General features: G+C 57.8%; 1 protein-coding gene across 1 annotated transcript in view; it reads right to left on the bottom strand.

The window, feature by feature from the left end:
- The window catches only part of LOC147105420 (BTB/POZ domain-containing protein KCTD20-like), a 177,595-nt gene that overhangs the window by 25,142 nt on the left and 129,743 nt on the right, over nucleotides 1–22,710 (bottom strand). The window contains exon 2 of the mRNA XM_086011727.1: nucleotides 4,305–4,499. Within this exon, the coding sequence (XP_085867853.1) occupies nucleotides 4,305–4,499 (195 nt within the window). The remainder of the gene's footprint in view (nucleotides 1–4,304; nucleotides 4,500–22,710) is intronic.

The raw sequence follows: 22,710 nt of genomic DNA on the forward strand, positions 1-22,710 counted from the left end.
AGGGGGAGCAGGGGGAGAGAGGGGGAGCAGGGGGAGAGAGGGGGGAGCAGGGGGAGAGAGGGGGAGCAGGGGGAGAGAGGGGGAGCGAGGGGGAGAGCGGGGGGAGAGAGGGGGGAGCGGGGGGAGAGAGGGGGAGCGGGGGGAGAGAGGGGAGCGGGGGAGAGAGGGGGAGCGGGGGAGAGAGGGGGAGCAGGGGGAGAGAGGGGGAGCAGGGGGAGAGAGGGGGAGCAGGGGGGAGAGAGGGGGAGCAGGGGGGGAGAGAGGGGGAGCGGGGGAGAGAGGGGAGCGGGGGAGAGAGGGGAGAGAGGGGAGCGGGGGGAGAGAGGGGGGAGCGGGGGGAGAGGGGGGGAGAGAGGGGGAGCGGGGGGAGGCGGGGGGAGAGAGGGGGAGCGGGGGGGAGAGAGGGGGAGCGGGGGGAGAGAGGGGGAGCGGGGGAGAGAGGGGGAGCGGGGGAGAGAGGGGGAGCGGGGGGAGAGAGGTGGGGAGCGGGGGGAGAGAGGGGAGAGAGAGGGGGAGCGGGGGGAGAGGGGGAGCGGGGGGAGAGAGGGGGAGCGGGGGGGAGAGAGGGGGAGCGGGGGAGCAGGAGGAGCGGGGGAGCAGGGGAGAGAGGGGGAGCGGGGGGAGAGAGGGGGAGCAGGGGGAGAGGGGGGAGAGAGGGGGAGCGGGGGAGAGAGGGGGAGCGGGGGGGAGAGAGGGGGGAGCTGGGGGAGAGAGGGAGCGGGGGGAGAGAGGGGGAGCAGGGGTGAGCGAGGGGGAGAGCAGGGGGAGCGGGGGGGAAGAAGGGGGAGCAGGGGGAGAGAGGGGGAGCGGGGGGAGCAGGGGGAGAGAGGGGGAGCGGGGGGAGAGAGGGGGGAGCGGGGGGGGAGCGGGGGGAGAGAGGGGGAGCGGGGGGAGCAAGGGGGGAGAGCAGGGGGAGCGGGGGGAGAAGGGGGAGCAGGGGGAGAGAGGGGGAGCGGGGGGAGCGGGGGAGAGAGGGGGAGCGGGGGGAGAGAGGGGGGGAGCGGGGGGAGAGAGGGGGAGCGGGGGAGAGAGGGGGAGCGGGGGAGAGAGGGAGAGAGGGGGAGCGGGGGGAGAGGGGGGAGAGAGGGGGAGCGAGGGGAGAGAGGGGGAGCGGGGGAGAGAGGGGGAGCGAGGGAGAGAGGGGAGAGAGGGGGGAGCGGGGGGAGAGAGGGGGAGCGGGGGAGAGAGGGGGAGCGGGGGAGAGAGGGGGAGCGGGGGGAGGAGAGGGGGGAGCGGGGGAGAGAGGGGGAGCGGGGGGAGAGAGGGGGAGCGGGGGGAGAGAGGGGGAGCGGGAGAGAGGGGGGGAGCGGGGGAGAGAGGGGGAGCGGGGGGAGAGAGGGGGAGCGGGAGAGAGGGGGGGAGCGGGGGAGAGAGGGGGAGCGGGGGGAGAGAGGGGGAGCGGGAGAGAGGGGGGAGGGTGAGAGTGACATTGGAAGCGGGAGTGATAAATGGAGCAGGAACACGAGCGATATAAATAATAGTTGGAATGCAACGACTGTAAGGTATAATTAACACAAGAGATGTGAGAAAACATCTATCCACAAACTTTGTGACTAACAGCAGCTCTACTTGCAAAGTTCTTTCATGACACCAACGTACTGGGAAATACTTTTAGGTAAAGTTCCAGTGTGGCAGATCGCATTGTACGAGTCAAAGGATGGTGAGTTTCTCTGCCCACTAGATGGTGTTGTTTCCTGTAATGCCCTGGTCAAATCAGGACAAATGTGTCTCACCAGGCAGGAAGCACAACTCAGTGTTACTGCCCTTCTCTGAGCCTGGCACTGCCCCCAAGAGTACAGTTCGGGGAATGGGGTGATAGTGTTACTGCCCCTCTCTGAACCTGGCACTGTCCCCAGAGTACGGTTCGGAGAATGGGGCGATAGTGTTACTGCCCCTCTCTGAGCCTGGCACTGTCCCCAGAGTACGGTTCGGAGAATGGGGTGATAGTGTTACAGCCCCTCTCTGAACCTGGCACTGCCCCCAGAGTACGGTTCGGGGAATGGGGCGATAGTGTTACTGCCCCTCTCTGAGCCTGGCACTGTCCCCAGAGTACGGTTCGGAGAATGGGGCGATAGTGTTACTGCCCCTCTCTGAGCCTGGCACTGTCCCCAGAGTACGGTTCGGAGAATGGGGCGATAGTGTTACTGCCCCTCTCTGAGCCTGGCACTGCCCCCAGAGTACGGTTCGGAGAATGGGGCGATAGTGTTACTGCCCCTCTCTGAGCCTGGCACTGCCCCCAGAGTACGGTTCGGAGAATGGGGCGATAGTGTTACTGCCCCTCTCTGAGCCTGGCACTGCCCCCAGAGTACGGTTCGGAGAATGGGGCGATAGTGTTACTGCCCCTCTCTGAGCCTGGCACTGCCCCCAGAGTACGGTTCGGAGAATGGGGCGATAGTGTTACAGCCCCTCTCTGAGCCTGGCACTGCCCCCAGAGTACGGTTCGGAGAATGGGGCGATAGTGTTACTGCCCCTCTCTGAACCTGGCACTGCCCCCAGAGTACGGTTCGGAGAATGGGGCGATAGTGTTACTGCCCCTCTCTGAGCCTGGCACTGCCCCCAGAGTACAGTTCGGAGAATGGGGCGATAGTGTTACTGCCCCTCTCTGAGCCTGGCACTGTCCCCAGAGTACGGTTCGGAGAATGGGGCGATAGTGTTACAGCCCCTCTCTGAGCCTGGCACTGCCCCCAGAGTACAGTTCGGAGAATGGGGCGATAGTGTTGCTGCCCCTCTCTGAGCCTGGCACTGTTGTCTGCCGAAATCCCATTCTGGGAGTGCAGCCTGGCTCATGCTTCCTTGGTCCTGAAGCTGTTCTCCCAGACAGGGACGCTGTTCTTCTGACACTGTCCCCTCGCAAGCTGCCTATTCATTAACAGACTGTGAATGCTGGCAAACTGAAACATAAACAGCAAATGCTGGAAACACACAGGTGTGTTGGTGTGTGTAAAGAGGAAAGGCAGGTGAACATTGAGTGTGATAGAGAGAAGACCCACAAAACACAACGTTGTCTTTTCTCTTCACAGCTGCTGATTATTTTTTATTCATTCACGGGATGTGGGCATCGTTGGTAAGGCCAGCATTTATTGCCCATCCCTAGTTGCCCTTGAGAAGGTGGTGGTGAGCCGCATTCTTGAACCGCTGCAGTCCGTGTGGTGAAGGTACTCCCACAGTGCTGTTGGGGAGGGAGTTCCAGGATTTTGACCCAGCGATGATGAAGGATCGGCGATATACTTCTAAGTCAGGATGGTGTGTGACTTAGACGGGAAGTTGCAGGTGATGGTGTTCCCATGCGCCTGCTGCCCTTGTCCTTCTAGGTGGTAGAGGTCGCGGGTTTGGGAGGTGCTGCCGAAGAAGCCTTGGCGAGTTGCTGCAGTGCATCTTGTAGATGGTACACACTGTTTCTCCACTGTTTATCTCAGGTTTTTGTTTGCCTTTTCATTATCTCGGATTGGCAACCCTTCCAGCCTTCTCTGCACTGTCTGGTGTGGTACTGAACCGTGCAGACTGCAGCGGTGGGGGGGTCTTAGACGTGTCGAGTTAGTCAATCCCAGCTGAAGCAGGCGGCTGGGACACGAGAATCAGGCTGGGTGTCTCTGAGCGAAGGAGAGAATCAGCCAGGGATCCCGCTCCTGATCCCCAAGCAGCGAGCCCTCCTTGCCGGAAACTGCGAGCAGATGGCCGTTGGGTCAGGTCAGGGTCAGGCTTCGCAGTGATGTCCCTCAATAATGGCCACTTGAGCCAGGTGCTGACACCAGTGACATCTGGCAAGTCAGCACCTTCGGGAGAGGACGGGGGAAACTGAGGACGAGACGCTTGGTGTCAGCTATGGCTCCGTGGGCAGCACTCTCTCTCGCCTCGGAGTCAGAAGGTCGTGGGTTCAAGCCCCACTCCAGAGACTTGAGCCCATAATCCAGGCTGACACTTCAGGCAGTACTGAGGGAGTGCTGCACTGTCAGAGGTGCCGTCTTTCCGATGAGCCATTAACCGAGGCCCCGTCTGCTCTCTCAGGTGGACGTAAAAGATCCCATGGCATTATTTCGAAGAAGAGCAGGGGTGTTGTTCCCAGTGTCCTGGGGCCAATATTTATCCCTCAATCAACATCACTGAAACAGATGATCTGGTCATTATCACATTGCTGTTTGTGGGAGCTTGCTGTGTGCAAATTGGCTGCCTCGTTTCCTACATTACAACAGTGGCTACACTTCACAAAGTACTTCATTGGCTGTAAAGCGCTTTGGAACATCCTGAGGTCGTGAAAGACGCTATAAAAATACAAGTCTTCCTTTTTTTCTATAAAACAGAACTACTCACCCAGGCTCCGCTGCCTGAGCGGGGGCACCGCATTGCGGAGACAGGGCAGGAGATTGCCTTCTTCCCGTTGGTGAGGGGCTTCGCCCATCTGCTCTGAAGGATACAGGCTCCTGTCAGTCACTGCAACGGTTCCGTGAAGACTCATCCTGGGACTCCGCACGACCGGCTGCCTCAGCAAGCGTGGCAGGGACCTGCGGGAGGAAGAGAGAAGCCAGATATTACAGACAGGACAAAACCCAACACAGTCTGGTGTGGCCTCATTCTTCAAGATGAAGCCGTTAAAAGTACAACAGTGTGTCAGGTAGGGCCCTGGCCATTGAGGCACAGTATAGGAGGCAAACTCCACACCGCCTACCACACCTCCGACACCACCCTTCCCACTGGGGCCGCAAATGGAGTCTCCTCCGATTGGTCCTCCAATGGTCCCAATGACCTGCTGGTACTTTAAAAGGGGGAAGATTGCTCCAGGTGGGTGAAGGTCTGACACCGGTGGGTGAGGGTCTGGCGGGTGAGGGTCCGACACTGGTGGGTGTGGGTCTGGTTCTGGTGGGTGAGGGTCCAACACTGGTGGGTGAGGGTCTGGTTCTGGTGGGTGAGGGTCTGGCTCTGGTGGGTGAGGGTCCGACACTGGTGGGTGAGGGTCTGGTTCTGGTGGGTGAGGGTCCGACACTGGTGGGTGAGGGTCGGACTCTGGTGGGTGAGGGTCTGGTTCTGGTGGGTGAGGGTCTGGCTCTGGTGGGTGAGGGTCTGGTTCTGGTGGGTGAGGGTCTGGCTCTGGTGGGTGAGGGTCTGGTTCTGGTGGGTGAGGGTCGGGTTCTGGTGGGTGAGGGTCTGACTCTGGTGGGTGAGGGTCTGACTCTGGTGGGTGAGGGTCTGGCTCTGGTGGGTGAGGGTCCGGCTCTGGTGGGTGAGGGTCCGACACCTGTGGGTGAGGGTCTGGCTCTGGTGGGTGAGGGTCTGGCTCTGGTGGGTGAGGGTCTGGCTCTGGTGGGTGAGGGTCCGACACCTGCGGGTGAGGGTCCGACACCTGCGGGTGAGGGTCCGACACCTGCGGGTGAGGGTCTGGCTCTGGTGGGTGAGGGTCTGGCTCTGGTGGGTGAGGGTCCGACACTGGTGGGTGAGGGTCTGGTTCTGGTGGGTGAGGGTCTGGTTCTGGTGGGTGAGGGTCTGGTTCTGGTGGGTGAGGGTCTGGCTCTGGTGGGTGAGGGTCTGGTTCTGGTGGGTGAGGGTCTGGTTCTGGTGGGTGAGGGTCTGGCTCTGGTGGGTGAGGGTCTGGCTCTGGTGGGTGAGGGTCTGGTTCTGGTGGGTGAGGGTCCGACACTGGTGGGTGAGGGTCTGGCTCTGGTGGGTGAGGGTCTGGTTCTTGTGGGTGAGGGTCTGGTTCTGGTGGGTGAGGGTCTGGTTCTGGTGGGTGAGGGTCTGGCTCTGGTGGGTGAGGGTCCGACACTGGTGGGTGAGGGTCTGGTTCTGGTGGGTGAGGGTCTGGCTCTGGTGGGTGAGGGTCTGGTTCTGGTGGGTGAGGGTCCGACACTGGTGGGTGAGGGTCTGGTTCTGGTGGGTGAGGGTCTGGCTCTGGTGGGTGAGGGTCTGGCTCTGGTGGGTGAGGGTCTGGCTCTGGTGGGTGAGGGTCTGGCTCTGGTGGGTGAGGGTCTGGTTCTGGTGGGTGAGGGTCTGGTTCTGGTGGGTGAGGGTCTGGCTCTGGTGGGTGAGGGTCTGGCTCTGGTGGGTGAGGGTCTGGTTCTGGTGGGTGAGGGTCTGGTTCTGGTGGGTGAGGGTCTGGTTCTGGTGGGTGAGGGTCTGGCTCTGGTGGGTGAGGGTCTGGTTCTGGTGGGTGAGGGTCTGGTTCTGGTGGGTGAGGGTCTGGTTCTGGTGGGTGAGGGTCTGGTTCTGGTGGGTGAGGGTCTGGCTCTGGTGGGTGAGGGTCTGGCTCTGGTGGGTGAGGGTCTGGTTCTGGTGGGTGAGGGTCTGGTTCTGGTGGGTGAGGGTCTGGTTCTGGTGGGTGAGGGTCTGGTTCTGGTGGGTGAGGGTCTGGCTCTGGTGGGTGAGGGTCTGGTTCTGGTGGGTGAGGGTCTGGCTCTGGTGGGTGAGGGTCTGGCTCTGGTGGGTGAGGGTCTGGTTCTGGTGGGTGAGGGTCTATAGGATATCACACATTACTGGAGAAACTACACATTAATGAAGATACATAGAAATTACTAGATGGAAACATGCTGCTTGGCCCAACCAGTTTGTGCTGGAGTCCTCGTCCTGTGTGTCAGTCCTGTTCCTCCATCTATTTCCCTTTCTTTCAACCATCTGTCTATCCTATTCTTAAATACTGACGTGGTCTCTGCTTCAATCTCGAACTCCAGGAGTACATTCCACAGCCTCACCACCCTGTGTAAAAAGGTTTCTTCTCTCTGTCCTAAATCTCTTACACTTAATCTTATATCTATGTCCCTTCATCTAGCCCCCTCATATCTATGTCCCTTCATCTAGCCCCCTCAATCACTAGGAACATCTCTGTCCCAGCCTTTCATAATTTTAAACACATCTATCAAATCACCTATAATCTCCTGTTCGAATGAAAACAGCCCTGTTTTTTAAAGTCTTTCCTCATGCCCGCAGCACGGTGGTGAATCTGTGCTGTACCCTCTCTATTGCCTCATTAGGGTTCCCAATCCTCCCGGAATCAAGGGTACCTCTCCCGAGCTCTGCCTCCAGCAACCCGGGAGCTCAGCTATTTGCATTTCCCGCCGCAGTCCACCCCACCAACACCCGCGCTCTCGCCGGCTGCTTTAACGCCTCCGGCTCGGTGATGTCACCTGACCGTGGAGCGCAGTCGGCAGGGGCTGGAGAGTTGGCAATCGGGATACTCGGGTACTCACTCGGGAAGTCCCTGAACTCGTGAGGGTTCTGGAATCGGGGGTGTGTTCTGGAATCGGGGGGGTGTTCTGGAATCGGGGGTGTGTTCTGGAATCGGGGGGGGTGTTCTGGAATCGGGGGTGTGTTCTGGAATCGGGGGTGTGTTCTGGAATCGGGGGTGTGTTCTGGAATCGGGGGGGGTGTTCTGGAATCGGGGGTGTGTTCTGGAATCGGGGGGTGTGTTCTGGAATCGGGGGTGTGTTCTGGAATCGGGGGGTGTGTTCTGGAATCGGGGTGTGTGTTCTGGAATCGGGGGGGGTGTTCTGGAATCGGGGGGTGGGTCTGAAAATGGCAGGGCTCTGAAATGTTGGCTGGGGCGAATGGGGGCTCGGGGAAGAGAGGGGAATGGGGGCTCGGGGGAAGAGAGGGGAATGGGGGCTCGGGGGAAGAGAGGGGAATGGGGGCTCGGGGGAACAGAGGGGAATGGGGGCTCGGGGGAAGAGAGGGGAATGGGGGCTCGGGAAAAGAGAGGGGAATGGGGGCTCGGGGGAAGAGAGGGGAATGGGGGCTAGGGGGAAGAGAGGGGAATGGGGGCTAGGGGGAACAGAGGGGAATGGGGGCTCGGGGGAAGAGAGGGGAATGGGGGCTAGGGGGAACAGAGGGGAATGGGGGCTCGGGGGAAGAGAGGGGAATGGGGGCTAGGGGGAAGAGACTGGGGAATGGGGGCTAGGGGGAAGAGACTGGGGAATGGGGGCTAGGGGGAAGAGACTGGGGAATGGGGGCTCGGGGGAAGAGAGGGGAATGGGGGCTAGGGGGAAGAGACTGGGGAATGGGGGCTAGGGGGAAGAGACTGGGGAATGGGGGCTAGGGGGAAGAGACTGGGGAATGGGGTCTCGGGGGAAGAGACTGGGGAATGGGGGCTAGGGGTAAGAGACTGGGGAATGGGGGCTAGGGGTAAGAGACTGGGGAATGGGGTCTCGGGGGGGAATGGGGGCTCGGCGGGGGAGACTGTGGAATGGGGGCTCGGGGGGGGGGAATGGGCACTCGAGGGGGGGGGGGAGACAGGGGAATGGGGGCTCGGGGGGGGTAATGGGGGCTCAGGGGGGAATGGGGGCTCGGGGGGGGGAGATTGGGGAATGGCGGCTCGGGGGGGGAATGAGGGCTCGGGAGGGGAGACTGAGGAATGGGGGCTCGGGGGGGGGAGACTGAGGAATGGGGGCTCAGGGGGGAGACTGGGAAATGGGGGCTCGGGGGGGAGACTGGGGGCTCGGGGGGGGACTGGGGGCTCGGGGGGGACTGGGGGCTCGGGGGGGGGGGAGACTGGGGAATGGGGGCTCGGGGGGGAGGGAATGGGGTCTCGGGGGGGGAGACTGGGGAATGGGGGCTCGGGGGGAATGGGGAATGGGGGCACGGGGGGAATGGGGGCCAAGGGGGGAGAGATGGGAGAATTAGATGGGAGGTAGTTGGAGAGAACGGGACTTGTGGTTTAAGGATTAGGGCTCAAGCAAGGGGGGTAAATGAGTTGGGGGAGGGCATGAGGACCAGCAATACCCACAGAGCCGGGAGCAGCTCCAAGGTAGTGAGTGGGAGTGACACTGAGGGAGGAGCAGTCAGTAAAGGGGCGAGTGGGAGTGACACTGAGGGAGGAGCAGTCAGTAAAGGGGCGAGTGGGAGTGACACTGAGGGAGGAGCAGTCAGTAAAGGGGCGAGTGGGAGCGGCACTGAGGGAGGAGCAGTCAGTAAAGGGGCGAGTGGGAGTGGCACTGAGGGAGGAGCAGTCAGTAAAGGGGCGAGTGGGAGTGACACTGAGGGAGGAGCAGTCAGTAAAGGGGCGAGTGGGAGTGACACAGAGGGAGGAGCAGTCAGTAAAGGGGCGAGTGGGAGCGACACAGAGAGGAGCAGTCAGTAAAGGGGCGAGTGGGAGAGGCACTGAGGGAGGAGCAGTCAGTAAAGGGGCAAGTGGGAGCAGCACTGAGGGAGGAGCAGTCAGTAAAGGGGTGAGTGGGAGAGACACTGAGGGAGGAGCAGTCAGTAAAGGGGCGAGTGGGAGAGACACTGAGGGAGGAGCAGTTAGTAAAGGGGCGTGTTGGAGCGGCCCCGAGGGAGGAGCAGTCAGTAAAGGGGCGAGTGGGAGTGACACTGAGGGAGGAGCAGTCAGTAAAGGGGCGAGTGGGAGAGACACTGAGAGAGGAGCAGTCAGTAAAGGGGCGAGTGGGAGCGGCACTGAGGGAGGAGCAGTCAGTAAAGGGGCGAGTGGGTGCGGCCCCGAGGGAGGAGCAGTCAGTAAAGGGGCGAGTGGGAGCGGCACTGAGGGAGGAGCAGTCAGTAAAGGGGCGAGTGGGAGTGGCACTGAGGGAGGAGCAGTCAGTAAAGGGGCGAGTGGGTGCGGCCCCGAGGGAGGAGCAGTCAGTAAAGGGGCGAGTGGGAGCGACACTGAGGGAGGAGCAGTCAGTAAAGGGGCGAGTGGGAGCGACAGTGAGGGAGGAGCAGTCAGTAAAGGGGCGAGTGGGAGCGGCACTGAGGGAGGAGCAGTCAGTAAAGGGGCGAGTGGGAGTGACACTGAGGGAGGAGCAGTCAGTAAAGGGGCGAGTGGGAGTGACACTGAGGGAGGAGCAGTCAGTAAAGGGGCGAGTGGGAGTGACACTGAGGGAGGAGCAGTCAATAAGGAGGCCAGTGGGAGAGACACTGAGGGAGGAGCAGTCAGTAAAGGGGCGAGTGGGAGTGACACTGAGGGAGGAGCAGTCAGTAAAGGGGCGAGTGGGAGCGGCACTGAGGGAGGAGCAGTCCGTAAAGGGGCGAGTGGCAGTGACACTGGGGGAGGAGCAGTCAGTAAAGGGGCGAGTGGGAGAGGCACTGAGGGAGGAGCAGTCAGTAAAGGGGAGAGTGGGAGTGACACTGAGGGAGGAGCAGTCAGTAAAGGGGCGAGTGGGAGCGGCACTGAGGGAGGAGCAGTCAGTAAAGGGGCGAGTGGGAGCGACACTGAGGGAGGAGCAGTCAGTAAAGGGGCGAGTGGGAGTGGCACTGAGAGAGGAGCAGTCAGTAAAGCTGCGAGTGGGAGCGACACTGAGAGAGGAGCAGTCAGTAAAGGGGCGAGTGGGAGCGGCACTGAGGGAGGAGCAGTCAGTAAAGGGGCGAGTGGGAGTGACACTGAGGGAGGAGCAGTCAGTAAAGGGGCGAGTGGGAGTGACAATGAGAGAGGAGCAGTCAGTAAAGGGGTGAGTGGGAGCGGCACTGAGGGAGGAGCAGTCAGTAAAGGGGCGAGTGGGAGCGGCACTGAGGGAGGAGCAGTCAGTAAAGGGGCGAGTGGGAGCGGCACTGAGGGAGGAGCAGTCAGTAAAGGGGCGAGTGGGAGCGGCACTGAGGGAGGAGCAGTCAGTAAAGGGGCGAGTGGGAGCGACACTGAGGGAGGAGCAGTCAGTAAAGGGGCGAGTGGGAGCGGCACTGAGGGAGGAGCAGTCAGTAAAGGGGCGAGTGGGAGTGACACTGAGGGAGGAGCAGTCAGTAAAGGGGCGAGTGGGAGTGACACTGAGGGAGGAGCAGTCAGTAAAGGGGCGAGTGGGAGCGGCACTGAGGGAGGAGCAGTCAGTAAAGGGGCGAGTGGGAGTGACACTGAGGGAGGAGCAGTCAGTAAAGGGGCGAGTGGGAGCGGCACTGGGGGAGGAGCAGTCAGTAAAGGGGCGAGTGGGAGAGGCACTGAGGGAGGAGCAGTCAGTAAAGGGGCGAGTGGGAGCGACACTGAGGGAGGAGCAGTCAATAAGGAGGCGAGTGGGAGAGACACTGAGGGAGGAGCAGTCAGTAAAGGGGCGAGTGGGAGTGACACTGAGGGAGGAGCAGTCAGTAAAGGGGCGAGTGGGAGAGGCACTGAGGGAGGAGCAGTCAGTAAAGGGGCGAGTGGGAGCGGCACTGAGGGAGGAGCAGTCAGTAAAGGGGCGAGTGGGAGAGGCACTGAGGGAGGAGCAGTCAGTAAAGGGGCGAGTGGGAGTGACACTGAGGGAGGAGCAGTCAGTAAAGGGGCGAGTGGGAGCGGCACTGAGGGAGGAGCAGTCAGTAAAGGGGCGAGTGGGAGCGACACTGAAGGAGGAGCAGTCAGTAAAGGGGCGAGTGGGAGTGACACTGAGGGAGGAGCAGTCAGTAAAGGGGCGAGTGGGAGCGGCACTGAGGGAGGAGCAGTCAGTAAAGGGGCGAGTGGGAGAGGCACTGAGGGAGGAGCAGTCAGTAAAGGGGCGAGTGGGAGTGACACTGAGGGAGGAGCAGTCAGTAAAGGGGCGAGTGGGAGCGGCACTGAGGGAGGAGCAGTCAGTAAAGGGGCGAGTGGGAGCGACACTGAGGGAGAAGCAGTCAGTAAAGGGGCGAGTGGGAGCGGCACTGAGGGAGGAGCAGTCAGTAAAGGGGCGAGTGGGAGCGACACTGAGGGAGGAGCAGTCAGTAAAGGGGCGAGTGGGAGTGACACTCAGGGAGGAGCAGTCAATAAGGAGGCAAGTGGGAGAGACACTGAGGGAGGAGCAGTCAGTAAAGGGGCGAGTGGGAGCGACACTGAGGGAGGAGCAGTCAGTAAAGGGGCGAGTGGGAGCGGCACTGAGGGAGGAGCAGTCAGTAAAGGGGCGAGTGGGAGAGGCACTGAGGGAGGAGCAGTCAGTAAAGGGGCGAGTGGGAGTGACACTGAGGGAGGAGCAGTCAGTAAAGGGGCGAGTGGGAGCGGCACTGAGGGAGGAGCAGTCAGTAAAGGGGCGACTGGGAGTGACACTGAGAGAGGAGCAGTCAGTAAAGGGGTGAGTGGGAGCGACACAGAGAGGAGCAGTCAGTAAAGGGGCGAGTGGGAGCGGCACTGAGGGAGGAGCAGTCAGTAAAGGGGCGAGTGGGAGCGGCACTGAGGGAGGAGCAGTCAGTAAAGGGGCGAGTGGGAGTGACACTGAGAGAGGAGCAGTCAGTAAAGGGGCGAGTGGGAGCGACACTGAGGGAGGAGCAGTCAGTAAAGGGGCGAGTGGGAGTGACACAGAGAGGAGCAGTCAGTAAAGGGGCGAGTGGGAGCGGCACTGAGGGAGGAGCAGTCAGTAAAGGGGAGAGTGGGAGTGACACTGAGGGAGGAGCAGTCAGTAAAGGGGCGAGTGGGAGTGACACTGAGAGAGGAGCAGTCAGTAAAGGGGTGAGTGGGAGCGGCACTGATGGAGGAGCAGTCAGTAAAGGGGCGAGTGGGAGCGGCACTGAGGGAGGAGCAGTCAGTAAAGGGGAGAGTGGGAGTGACACTGAGGGAGGAGCAGTCAGTAAAGGGGCGACTGGGAGTGACACTGAGGGAGGAGCAGTCAGTAAAGGGGCGAGTGGGAGCGACGCAGAGAGGAGCAGTCTGTAAAGGGGCGAGTGGGAGAGACACTGAGAGAGGAGCAGTCAGTAAAGGGGCGAGTGGGAGAGGCACTGAGGGAGGAGCAGTCAGTAAAGGGGCGAGTGGGAGAGACACTGAGGGAGGAGCAGTCAGTAAAGGGGCGAGTGGGAGTGACACAGAGGGAGGAGCAGTCAGTAAAGGGGCGAGTGGGAGAGACACTGGGGGAGGAGCAGTCAGTAAAGGGGCGAGTGGGAGAGACACTGAGGGAGGAGCAGTCAGTAAAGGGGCGAGTGAGAGCGACACTGAGGGGGGAGCAGTCAGTAAAGGGGCGAGTGGGAGCGACACCGAGGGAGGAGCAGTCAGTAAAGGGGCGAGTGGGAGTGACACTGAGAGAGGAGCAGTCAGTAAAGGGGTGAGTGGGAGCAACACAGAGAGGAGCAGTCAGTAAAGGGGCGAGTGGGAGTGGCACTGAGGGAGGAGCAGTCAGTAAAGGGGCGAGTGGGAGAGACACTGAGGGAGGAGCAGTCAGTAAAGGGGCGAGTGGGAGTGACACTGAGAGAGGAGCAGTCAGTAAAGGGGTGAGTGGGAGCGACACAGAGAGGAGCAGTCAGTAAAGGGGCGAGTGGGAGAGGCACTGAGGGAGGAGCAGTCAGTAAAGGGGCGAGTGGGAGAGGCACTGAAGGAGGAGCAGTCAGTAAAGGGGCGAGTGGGAGTGACACTGAGGGAGGAGCAGTCAGTAAAGGGGCGAGTGGGAGCGACACTGAGGGAGGAGCAGTCAATAAGGAGGCGAGTGGGAGAGACACTGAGGGAGGAGCAGTCAGTAAAGGGGCGAGTGGGAGTGACACTGAGGGAGGAGCAGTCAGTAAAGGGGCGAGTGGGAGAGGCACTGAGGGAGGAGCAGTCAGTAAAGGGGCGAGTGGGAGCGGCACTGAGGGAGGAGCAGTCAGTAAAGGGGCGAGTGGGAGTGACACTGAGGGAGGAGCAGTCAGTAAAGGGGTGAGTGGGAGCGACACAGAGAGGAGCAGTCAGTAAAGGGGCGAGTGGGAGAGACACTGAGGGAGGAGCAGTCAGTAAAGGGGCGAGTGGGAGTGACACTGAGGGAGGAGCAGTCAGTAAAGGGGCGAGTGGGAGCGGCACTGAGGGAGGAGCAGTCAGTAAAGGGGCGAGTGGGAGCAACACTGAGGGAGGAGCAGTCAGTAAAGCGGCGAGTGGGAGTGACAGTGAGGGAGGAGCAGTCAGTAAAGGGGCGAGTGGGAGTGACACTGAGGGAGGAGCAGTCAGTAAAGGGGCGAGTGGGAGCGGCACTGAGGGAGGAGCAGTCAGTAAAGGGGTGAGTGGGAGCGACACTGAGGGAGGAGCAGTCAGTAAAGGGGCGAGTGGGAGAGGCACTGAGGGAGGAGCAGTCAGTAAAGGGGCGAGTGGGAGCGACACTGAGGGAGGAGCAGTCAGTAAAGGGGCGAGTGGGAGCGGCACTGAGGGAGGAGCAGTCAGTAAAGGGGCGAGTGGGAGTGACACTGAGGGAGGAGAAAGGTTCTTGAACTGAGGGCTATTAGACTGTGTGATCCTTCACCACATGTGGCGATAGAGAGACTAAAACTTCATTTCAAAGGGAATGGGATATATTTGAAAAGGAGGAATATAAAATGATCTTTGGGGATTGGGGAATGGGTTAACAGGAGAGAGCACCAGCACCGGGGGCCGAATGTTCTTCTCCCGTGCTGTAATTTCCATAATTCTGTGTAAACTCTCCTTTCAGTCCAAGCTCAGGGAGTGGTTTAGAAATGTTGGTGCTGAGCTGAGTTTCGGACGATGTGCCCTGTGAGAAGTGCCCCAATCTCTGAACCCACTGCCCTTCGTGCGATCTCTCGGGTTGGTTCAGGTCGGTCTGTACCGGCCGGTTTTGACGTGTGAAGTCCAAGTTTTGATCGGCTCTGACTGAGGCTCCCAGCTCAGAATTGTTAGCTTCACACAGCACTGGAGTCCGTGGAGATCGGGCCTGTTAAAAGTGGCATCAACTGGGGAACCTGACCGCACCTTGTGCAATGTAGGGGGTTTCAGGGTGAAAATCAGCGGGTTATAGGATTACTACTAGTTACAGGTTACACCTATTACTACCAGTTACATATCGACTATCAGTGAGTTATTTTATTCCTGTTGGTTATGAGGGGAATCTGAGTGTTACCACTTTACTATTACTTATTAATGCAATTTCAGTGAGTTACCATTAGTTACTGGAATAAAAGTTCTTCCCAAATCTGGTTTCCTCCCTCGCCCTCGCTCTCCCTCCCTCGCCTTCGCTCCCTCCCCCGCCCTCGCTCCCCCGCCCTCGCTCCCTCCCCCGCCCTCGCTCTCCCTCCCCCGCTCTCCCTCCCCTGCCCTCGCTCTCCCTTTCCCCTCCCCGCCCTCGCTCTCCCTTTCCTCTCCCCCGCCCTCGCTCTCCCTTTCCCCTCCCCCGCCCTCCCCTCCCCCGCCCTCGCTCTCCCTTTCCCCTCCCCCGCCCTCGCTCTCCCTTTCCCCTCCCCCACCCTCGCTCTCCCCCCCGCCCTCGCTCTCCCCTCCCCCTCCCTCACTCTCCACTCCCCTCCCTCACTCTCCCCTCCCCGCTCTCCCCTCCTGGTTCTTGGAGCTTGTTGCACAGTAACGGCTGGCTCAAAACAATTACATCAATTTGTATTTATATAGCACCTTTAATTTGACACCGAGTCAACATATCATTTGCTTTCCTAACCGCCTGCTGCACTTGCATAAATAAAGGAAACTACGATGGTATGAGGCGCGAGTTGGGTAGGATTGATTGGGGAATGTCACTCAAAGGGTTGACGGTGGATAGGCAATGGCAAACATTCAAAGATCGCATGCATGAACTACAGAATTTGTTCATCCCAGTTTGGCATAAAAATAAAACAAAAAAGGTGACTCAACCGTGGCTAACAAGAGAAATTAGGGATAGCATAAGATCCAAGGAGAGGACCTATAAATTGGCCAGAAAAAGCAGTAATCCTGAGGATTGGGAGCAGTTTAGGATTCAACAAAGGAGGACAAAGGGATTAATTAAGAGGGGAAAAATAGAGTATGAGAGTAAGCTTGCAGGGAACATAAAAACTGACTGTAAAATTTTTAATAGATATGTGAAGAGAAAAAGATTGGTGAAGTCAAGCGTAGGTCCCTTGCAGTCAGAATCAGGGGAATTTATAATGGGGAACAAAGAAATGGCAGACCAATTAAATACATATTTTGGTTCTGTCTTCATAAAGGAGGACACAAATAACCTCCCAGAGATGCCGGGGAACATAGGGTCTAATGAGAGGGAGGAACTGAAAGAAATCAGTATTTGTAGGGAAATGGTGTTAGGGAAATTGACGGGATTGAAGGCCGATAAATCCCCAGGGCCTGATAATCTACATCCTAGGGTACTTAAGGAAGTTGCCCTAGAAATAGTAGATGCATTGCTGGTCATCTTCCAAAATTCTATAGATTCTGGAACAGTTCCCATGGATTGGAGGGTAGCTAATGTTACCCCACTATTCAAAAAAGGTGGTAGAGAGAAAACGGGGAATTACAGACCGGTAAGCCTGACATCGGTAGTGGGGAAAATGCTAGAGTCCATTATAAAAGATGTAACAGCAGAGCACTTGGAAAACAGTGACAGGATCAGACAAAGTCAACATGGATTTACAAAAGGTAAATCGTGCTTGACTAATCCACTGGAATTTTTTGAGGATGTAACTGGTAAAATAGATAAGGGAGAACTAGTGGATGTGGTGTATTTGGACTTTCAGAAGCTTTCGATAAGGTCCCGTATAAGAGATTAGCGTGTAAAGTTAAGACACATGGGATTGGGGGCAAGGTACTGACTTGGATAGAGAACTGGTTGGCAGACAGGAAGCAAAGAGTTGGAATAAACGGGTCTTTTTCTGAGTGGCAGGCAGTGACTAGTGGGGTACCGCAGGGATCGGTCCAAGGACCCCAGCTATTCACACATATATTAATGATGATCTAGACCAGGGAACTAGATGTAATATCTCCAAGTTTGCATGACACAAAGCTGGGTGGGCGTGTGTGCTGTGAGGAGGATGCCGAGAAACTCCAGTATGAGTTGGGCAGGTTGGGTGATTGGGCAGAAGCATGGCAGATGCAATATAACGTGGATAAATGCGAGGTTATCCACTTTGGTGTCAAAAACAGGAAAGCAGATTATTATCTGAATGGTAATAGATTGGGAGAAGGGGAAGTGCAACGAAACCTGGGTGTCCTTGTGCACCAGTCGCTGAAGGTAAGCATGCAGGTGCAGCAGGCGGTTAAGAAGGCAAATGGTATGTTGGCCTTCGTAGCGAGAGGGTTCGAGTACAGGAACAAGGATGTCTTGCTGCAGTTGTACAGGGCCTTGGTGAGACCACACCTTCAGTATTGTGTGCAGTTTTGGTCGCCTTATCTGAGGAAGGATGTTCTTGCCATGGAGGGAGTTCAGCGAAGATTCACCAGGCTGATACCTGGAATGGCAGGAATGACGTATGAGGAGAGATTGGGTCGATTGGGCTTATACTTGCTGGAGTTTAGAAGAATGAGAGGGGATCTCATTGAAACTTATACAATTCTAACAGGACTAGACAGATTAGATGCAGGAAGGATGTTCCCGATGGCCGGGGAGTCCAGAACCAGGGGTCACAGTCTAAGGATAAGGGGTAAGCCATTTAGGACAGAGATGAGGAGGAATTTCTTCACCCAGAGAGTGGTGACCCTGTGGAATTCTCTACCACAGAAGGCAGTAGAGGCCAATTCATTAAATATATTCAAGAAGGAGTTAGATATATTTCTTAAGGCTAAAGGGATCAAGGGATATGGAGAGAAGGCAGGGACATGTGGTACTGAATTTGGATGATCAGCCATGATCTCACTGAATGGCGGAGCAGGCTCGAGGGGCCAAATGGCCTACTCCTGCTCCTATCTTCGATGTTTCTATGAGCCACATAAGGAGATATGTGGGCAGATGACCAAAAGCTTGGTCAAAGAAGTTAAGTTTTAAGGAGCGTATAAAGGAGGAAAGAGTGGTCGAGAGGCGGAGAGGGACATTACTCCCTGTAGTCCAATATCCAAATCATTATTGTACACAGTGAACAGAAGCGATCCCAGAACAGAACCCTGTTTGTCACATCTACCCACTTCCATTCACCCTGACACACTTTCACTCTCCCTTTCCTCACTTCTAACCAGTTTTTAATCCAATTTGCTACCCTCCCCTAAATTCCATACCCCTTAACCTTCTCCAGTAGTCTCCTGTGTGGCCCAAAAAAGCCCTGGCAACGCTGGGCACCCCCAGCTAGTTTGTTATATATCCACGGCATTTTCTGTTTATCCTCCCAGGAGCCCCACCTCACCGTAAACAATTCTCTCTTTAATGCTTTATTTGTATCTGCTCTGTTTAATATTTTTTGGGATGCGCCCTTCATTCTCCCTCCTTGCTGTTCTTACCCCTCTCTAAACCTCATTTCTATACAAAACCAGACATCCCTGGAGATACGACCCCAGTCTGTGCTGGTTTCGCCTTGGGGCAGCGATGGGACAGTGGCGGGGGGACCGGGGCGGGGGGCCTACAACTAGCCTCAGCACATGACGGTGAAAGGGAAGAAAAAAAAGGAGAGTGTAGGAATGTCTAGTTCCTATCCAAAAGACTGAGGTCCACTCAGGCGATCAAATAAACGAGGTTTAATGAAAACTAACAGAGTTTAACAGATAACTACAGGAGAACATCGAATATAGGTCGAGTCAGTTCGGAGGCTCCACGAGGACTGCTTGGGCAGTCCCGTGGCTGATGTCATGACGTCATCACGTTTTTCCCGCCGGTGGGGGATCACGTGATGAACGGCGTGACGTCATCGCGTTTACCCGCGCTACTAAAGTGATCGCGCTCTGTACATGTAAACAGTGAAAACAAAGATACAGACTTAGGCTGTAGCTAACATATTATTAAAGGGAATTATATACAACTGATCGGAGTCCCTTAGTGGCTCCGCCACATGCGCCCCCCCAGAATTGGTCCCTTATTGGCTCCGCCACATGCGCCCCCCCGGAATTGTCTTTAATAGCAAAAGTAAAACGACAAGGAGGCCTGACAAGCCTGTCAGATCGACTTCTGTAGCCTTGAGATGGAAGCTGATGGACGGCGGGCGAGCTGGTGGGCGGTTGCGTTTGATCTGGCATGGCGACTGTGGGCGGTCGGCCACGTTTCGGCGGTTGTGCGATCTCAACTGGGCGGTCAAGGTCCAAGTGAGCCGGTTTCAACCGGTCAACCGAAATGTGGTCTGGTTTGCCACCGATATTGACCGAAAAAGTTTTGTCTCCGGCTCTATCACGCGGAAAGGACCAGTGTAAGGGGGTTTGAGCGGATCCCGATGCGCGTCGTGGCGGATAAACACATAGTCGGCGTTCTTCAGCTCAGCTGGGACGTGGGAGCTCTGCAAGCCGTGACGTGACGTAGGCACTGGAGCAAAACTTCTGGCCGCCTCCTGATGGCTGATGAGCTGCTGGGATGCAGACCATGGCTCTGTTGGAGTTGGAAGGAAATCTCCTGGTACACGTAGCGGCTGGCCATATACGAGCTCCGCCGAGGACGATTGAAGATCTTCCTTAGGCGCCATACGAAGACCCAAAAGGACCCATGGAAGCCTGTCCAACCAGCCTGCGCCTTGAAGGCTGGCTCGCAGTGCGGCTTTGAGCGACCTGTGGAATCGTTCGCACAGGCCGTTTGCCTGTGGATGGTAGGCAGTGGTGCGATGTAGCTTGACGCCGAGCCCCTGAGCCACAGCGTTCCAGAGCTCAGAAGAAAACTGCGGCCCACGATCGGAAGAGATGTCCACCAGCACCCCGAAACGGGCGACACAAGAGGAGATGAATGCCATGGCGACGTCTGCGGAAGTGGTGGAAGACAGAGGAACCGCCTCTGGTCATCGAGTGGTGCGGTCCACCATTATAAGAAGATGAGTAAACCCGCGCGAAGGCGGAAGTGGCCCCACCAGGTCCACATGCACATGATCAAACCTACGTTCCGGAACAGCGTAAGTGGCCAATGGAGCCTTGATGTGACGCTGCACCTTGGCCTTTTGGCAGACCACGCAGGTGTTGTCCCAGTCGCGAACATCCATGTGCATGCCCCGCCACACGAATTTGGACGACATCAGCCGTTGCGAGGCCTTCATGCCAGGGTGCGACAACCCGTGTATGGCGTCAAAAACTTTTCGGCGCCAGGCGACCGGCACGATAGTGCAAGGATCCCCTACGGAGACGTCGCAGACTAGCGTAGTGCCCGCAGCGTGGAATTTGACGTTGGCCTCTTGGAGGCTAGAGGGGTTGGTTCTGTAAGATTGGACTTCCGGATCTGAGGCTTGATCCGCAGCCATGAGGGCATAGTCGATGCCGAGCTGGACTGCATGAACGGTCGCACGGGAGAGGCAATCTGCCACCAGGTTGTCCTTACCGGGCACATGCTGAATGTCAGTGGTGAATTCTGAGATAAACGTCAACTGACGTTGCTGCCGAGCTGACCACGGTTCGGCGGTTTTGGCCATAGCGAACATTAGTGGCTTATGGTCCACAAAAGCCGTGAACGGATGTCCCTCTAGCAAGAACCGGAAATGGCGGATGGTCAGAAAAAGGGCCAGCAACTCCCGGTCGAACGTGCTGTACTTCCATTCGTTTCGCCGTAGTTGACGGCTGAAAAACGCCAGCGGTTGCCACGTCCCATGCACCCACTGTTCCTGCACTGCGCCGATGGCGTAGTCTGACACGTCGGTGGTAAGTGCGATGGTGGCACCTGGCAGCGGGTGCGCCAGCATGGTTGCGTTGGCTAAGGCGCCTTTTGTGTCGACGAACGCCCGGTCCATGTCGACCGTCCAGCTAATCGGATCCTTGCCGGACTTGCCCTTGAGGGCCTCGTACAGGGGCTGCATGAGCAGAGCTGCATTAGGGGCGAACCGGTGATAAAAATTTACCATCCCGAGGAACTCCTGCAGGGTCTTGACGGACTGCGGGCACGGGAACGAAGTAACTGCCTCCACCTTCGTTTGCAGGGGAATTGCGCCGTCCGATGTGATGCGATGGTCTAAGAAATCAATCTGCTGCAGGCCGAACTGGCACTTGGCCGGGTTGATGATCAAGCCGTGTTGACTGAGGCGTCTAAAGAGGGTGCGCAAATGGCAGATGTGCTCCTCTTTATTAGGGCTGACGATGAGGATGTCGTCGAGGTAGACGAATAGAAACTTGAGGTCCCGAAGCACGGAGTCCATCAAGCGCTGGAAAGCCTGTGCAGCGTTCTTCAATCCAAACGGCATCCGCAGAAATTCAAACAGGCCGAATGGGGTGATGACTGCAGTTTTCGGGACGTCTTGCGGGTGTACGGGGACCTGGTGGTAGCCACGGACAAGGTCGGCTTTTGAAAAAATGGTATTTCCCGCCAAATGGGCAGAGAAATCCTGAATATGAGGGATCGGGTACCGATCAGGAGTAGTGGCGTCGTTCAGGCGTCGGTAGTCGCCGCAGGGCCGCCATCCGCCGCCAGGTTTCGGAACAATGTGGAGAGGCGAAGACCAGGGACTATTCGACCGGCAAATAATCCCTAGCCGCTCCATCGTGTCGAACTCCGCTTTCGCAGCCGCGAGCTTGCCAGGTTCGAGGCGCCGGGCCCGTGTGTAGACCGGGGAGCCAGTAGTGGTGATGTGATGTTCGACACCATGTTTCGTGGCCGTGGAAGAGAAAATGGGTCTGGTCAGGTCTGGGAAATCTCCGAGGAGGCGAGTGAAGTCATCCGGAGGTGGGAACGCACAGGAGACAGTGCGCGACACGGTGTTACCGCAGTAGCACGGGATGGAGTGAAAAGTGGCTGCATTGATCAACCGGCGGTGCCGTACATCCACCAGGAGGCCGTTGGCGCACAAAAAATCCGCCCCGAGGATGGCTTGAGAGACTTTGGCCGTGATGAAATCCCAGTAAAACCGCTGGCCGCTGAAACACACCTGGACCCGCCGGCTTCCGAAGGTCCGAATAGCCCCGCCATTAGTCGCCTGGAGGGAGGGGCTGTGCCCCCCGGCTTGTAGATCAAGATTTGACGCGGGTAGGATGCTACACTGCGTCCCGGTGTTGCAGAGGAAACGTCGACCAGATAGGGAGTCGTTGATGAAGAGGAGTTTTCCCGAATTACCGATTGCCATCGCAGCCGCGGGGCGCTCGTTATAACCGGTCCTCTTTCGACAGGGTGGCTGCTGGGTTTTTTTTTTGAGCGAAAAGCTGCAGGGAGGGCGGCAGCATCTTATCTTCACGCCAAAACGGGCGTGGTAGAAGCACAACCCCGCAGGTTGAGGGGCTGGAGCGGCGTCTGTGGGGGATGGGCGCCTCGTGGCCGCGCAGTGCTGCTGTGTCACCGCGAAAATCTTGTCCGCTTCGGCAGCCAGCTCTGCGCAGTCGGTGACTTCTGACCCAGCTAGGGCATCCTGAACTTGCTCCGGTAATTGGCTGAGGAATAGCTCCCTGAAGAGGAAGTATTCCGGTTCGGAGCCCAGGAGTGTGAGCATTTGGCTCATGAGTTCGGACGGCTTGGAGTCCCCGAGGCCGGGCATATTGAGCAGCCGGCGGGCGCGCTCTGACTTCGTGAGCCCGAAGGCCTGTAACAACCGCGCCTTAATCGTTTCATACTTGCGATCTTCTGGTGGATTACCAAGCAGGCTGACGATCCGCGAGGCTGTGGCGCTGTCGAGGGCGGAGGCCACGTAATAGTAATGGGTCTGATCCGCAGCGATTTTCCTGATGGCGAACTGGGCTTCAGCCTGGATGAACCACGCGGCTGGCTGTTGCTCCCAGAACTGTGGTAGCTTCAAAGCAATGGTGTTCGATTCCATGTTCAGTAACTTCTGCGAAAACTGTTCGCAAAAGTCGGGGTCACCAATGTAGGAATGTCGAGTTCCTATCCAAAAGACTGAGGTCCACTCAGGCGATCAAATAAATGAGGTTTAATGAAAATTAACAGAGTTTAACAGATAACTACAGGACAACATCGAATATAGGTCTAGTCAGTTCGGAGGCTCCACGAGGACTGCTTGGGCGGTCCCGTGGCTGACGTCATGATGTCATCACGTTTTTCCCGCCGGTGGGGGATCACGTGATGAACGGAGTGACGTCATCACGTTTACCCGCGCTACTAAAGTGATCGCGCTCTGTACATGTAAACAGTGAAAACAAAGATACGGACTTAGGCTGTA

This window comes from Somniosus microcephalus, chromosome 18 (assembly GCF_052327205.1).
Source record: "Somniosus microcephalus isolate GS21.2 chromosome 18, FLI_Smic_1.0, whole genome shotgun sequence".
Taxonomy (NCBI): domain Eukaryota; kingdom Metazoa; phylum Chordata; class Chondrichthyes; order Squaliformes; family Somniosidae; genus Somniosus; species Somniosus microcephalus.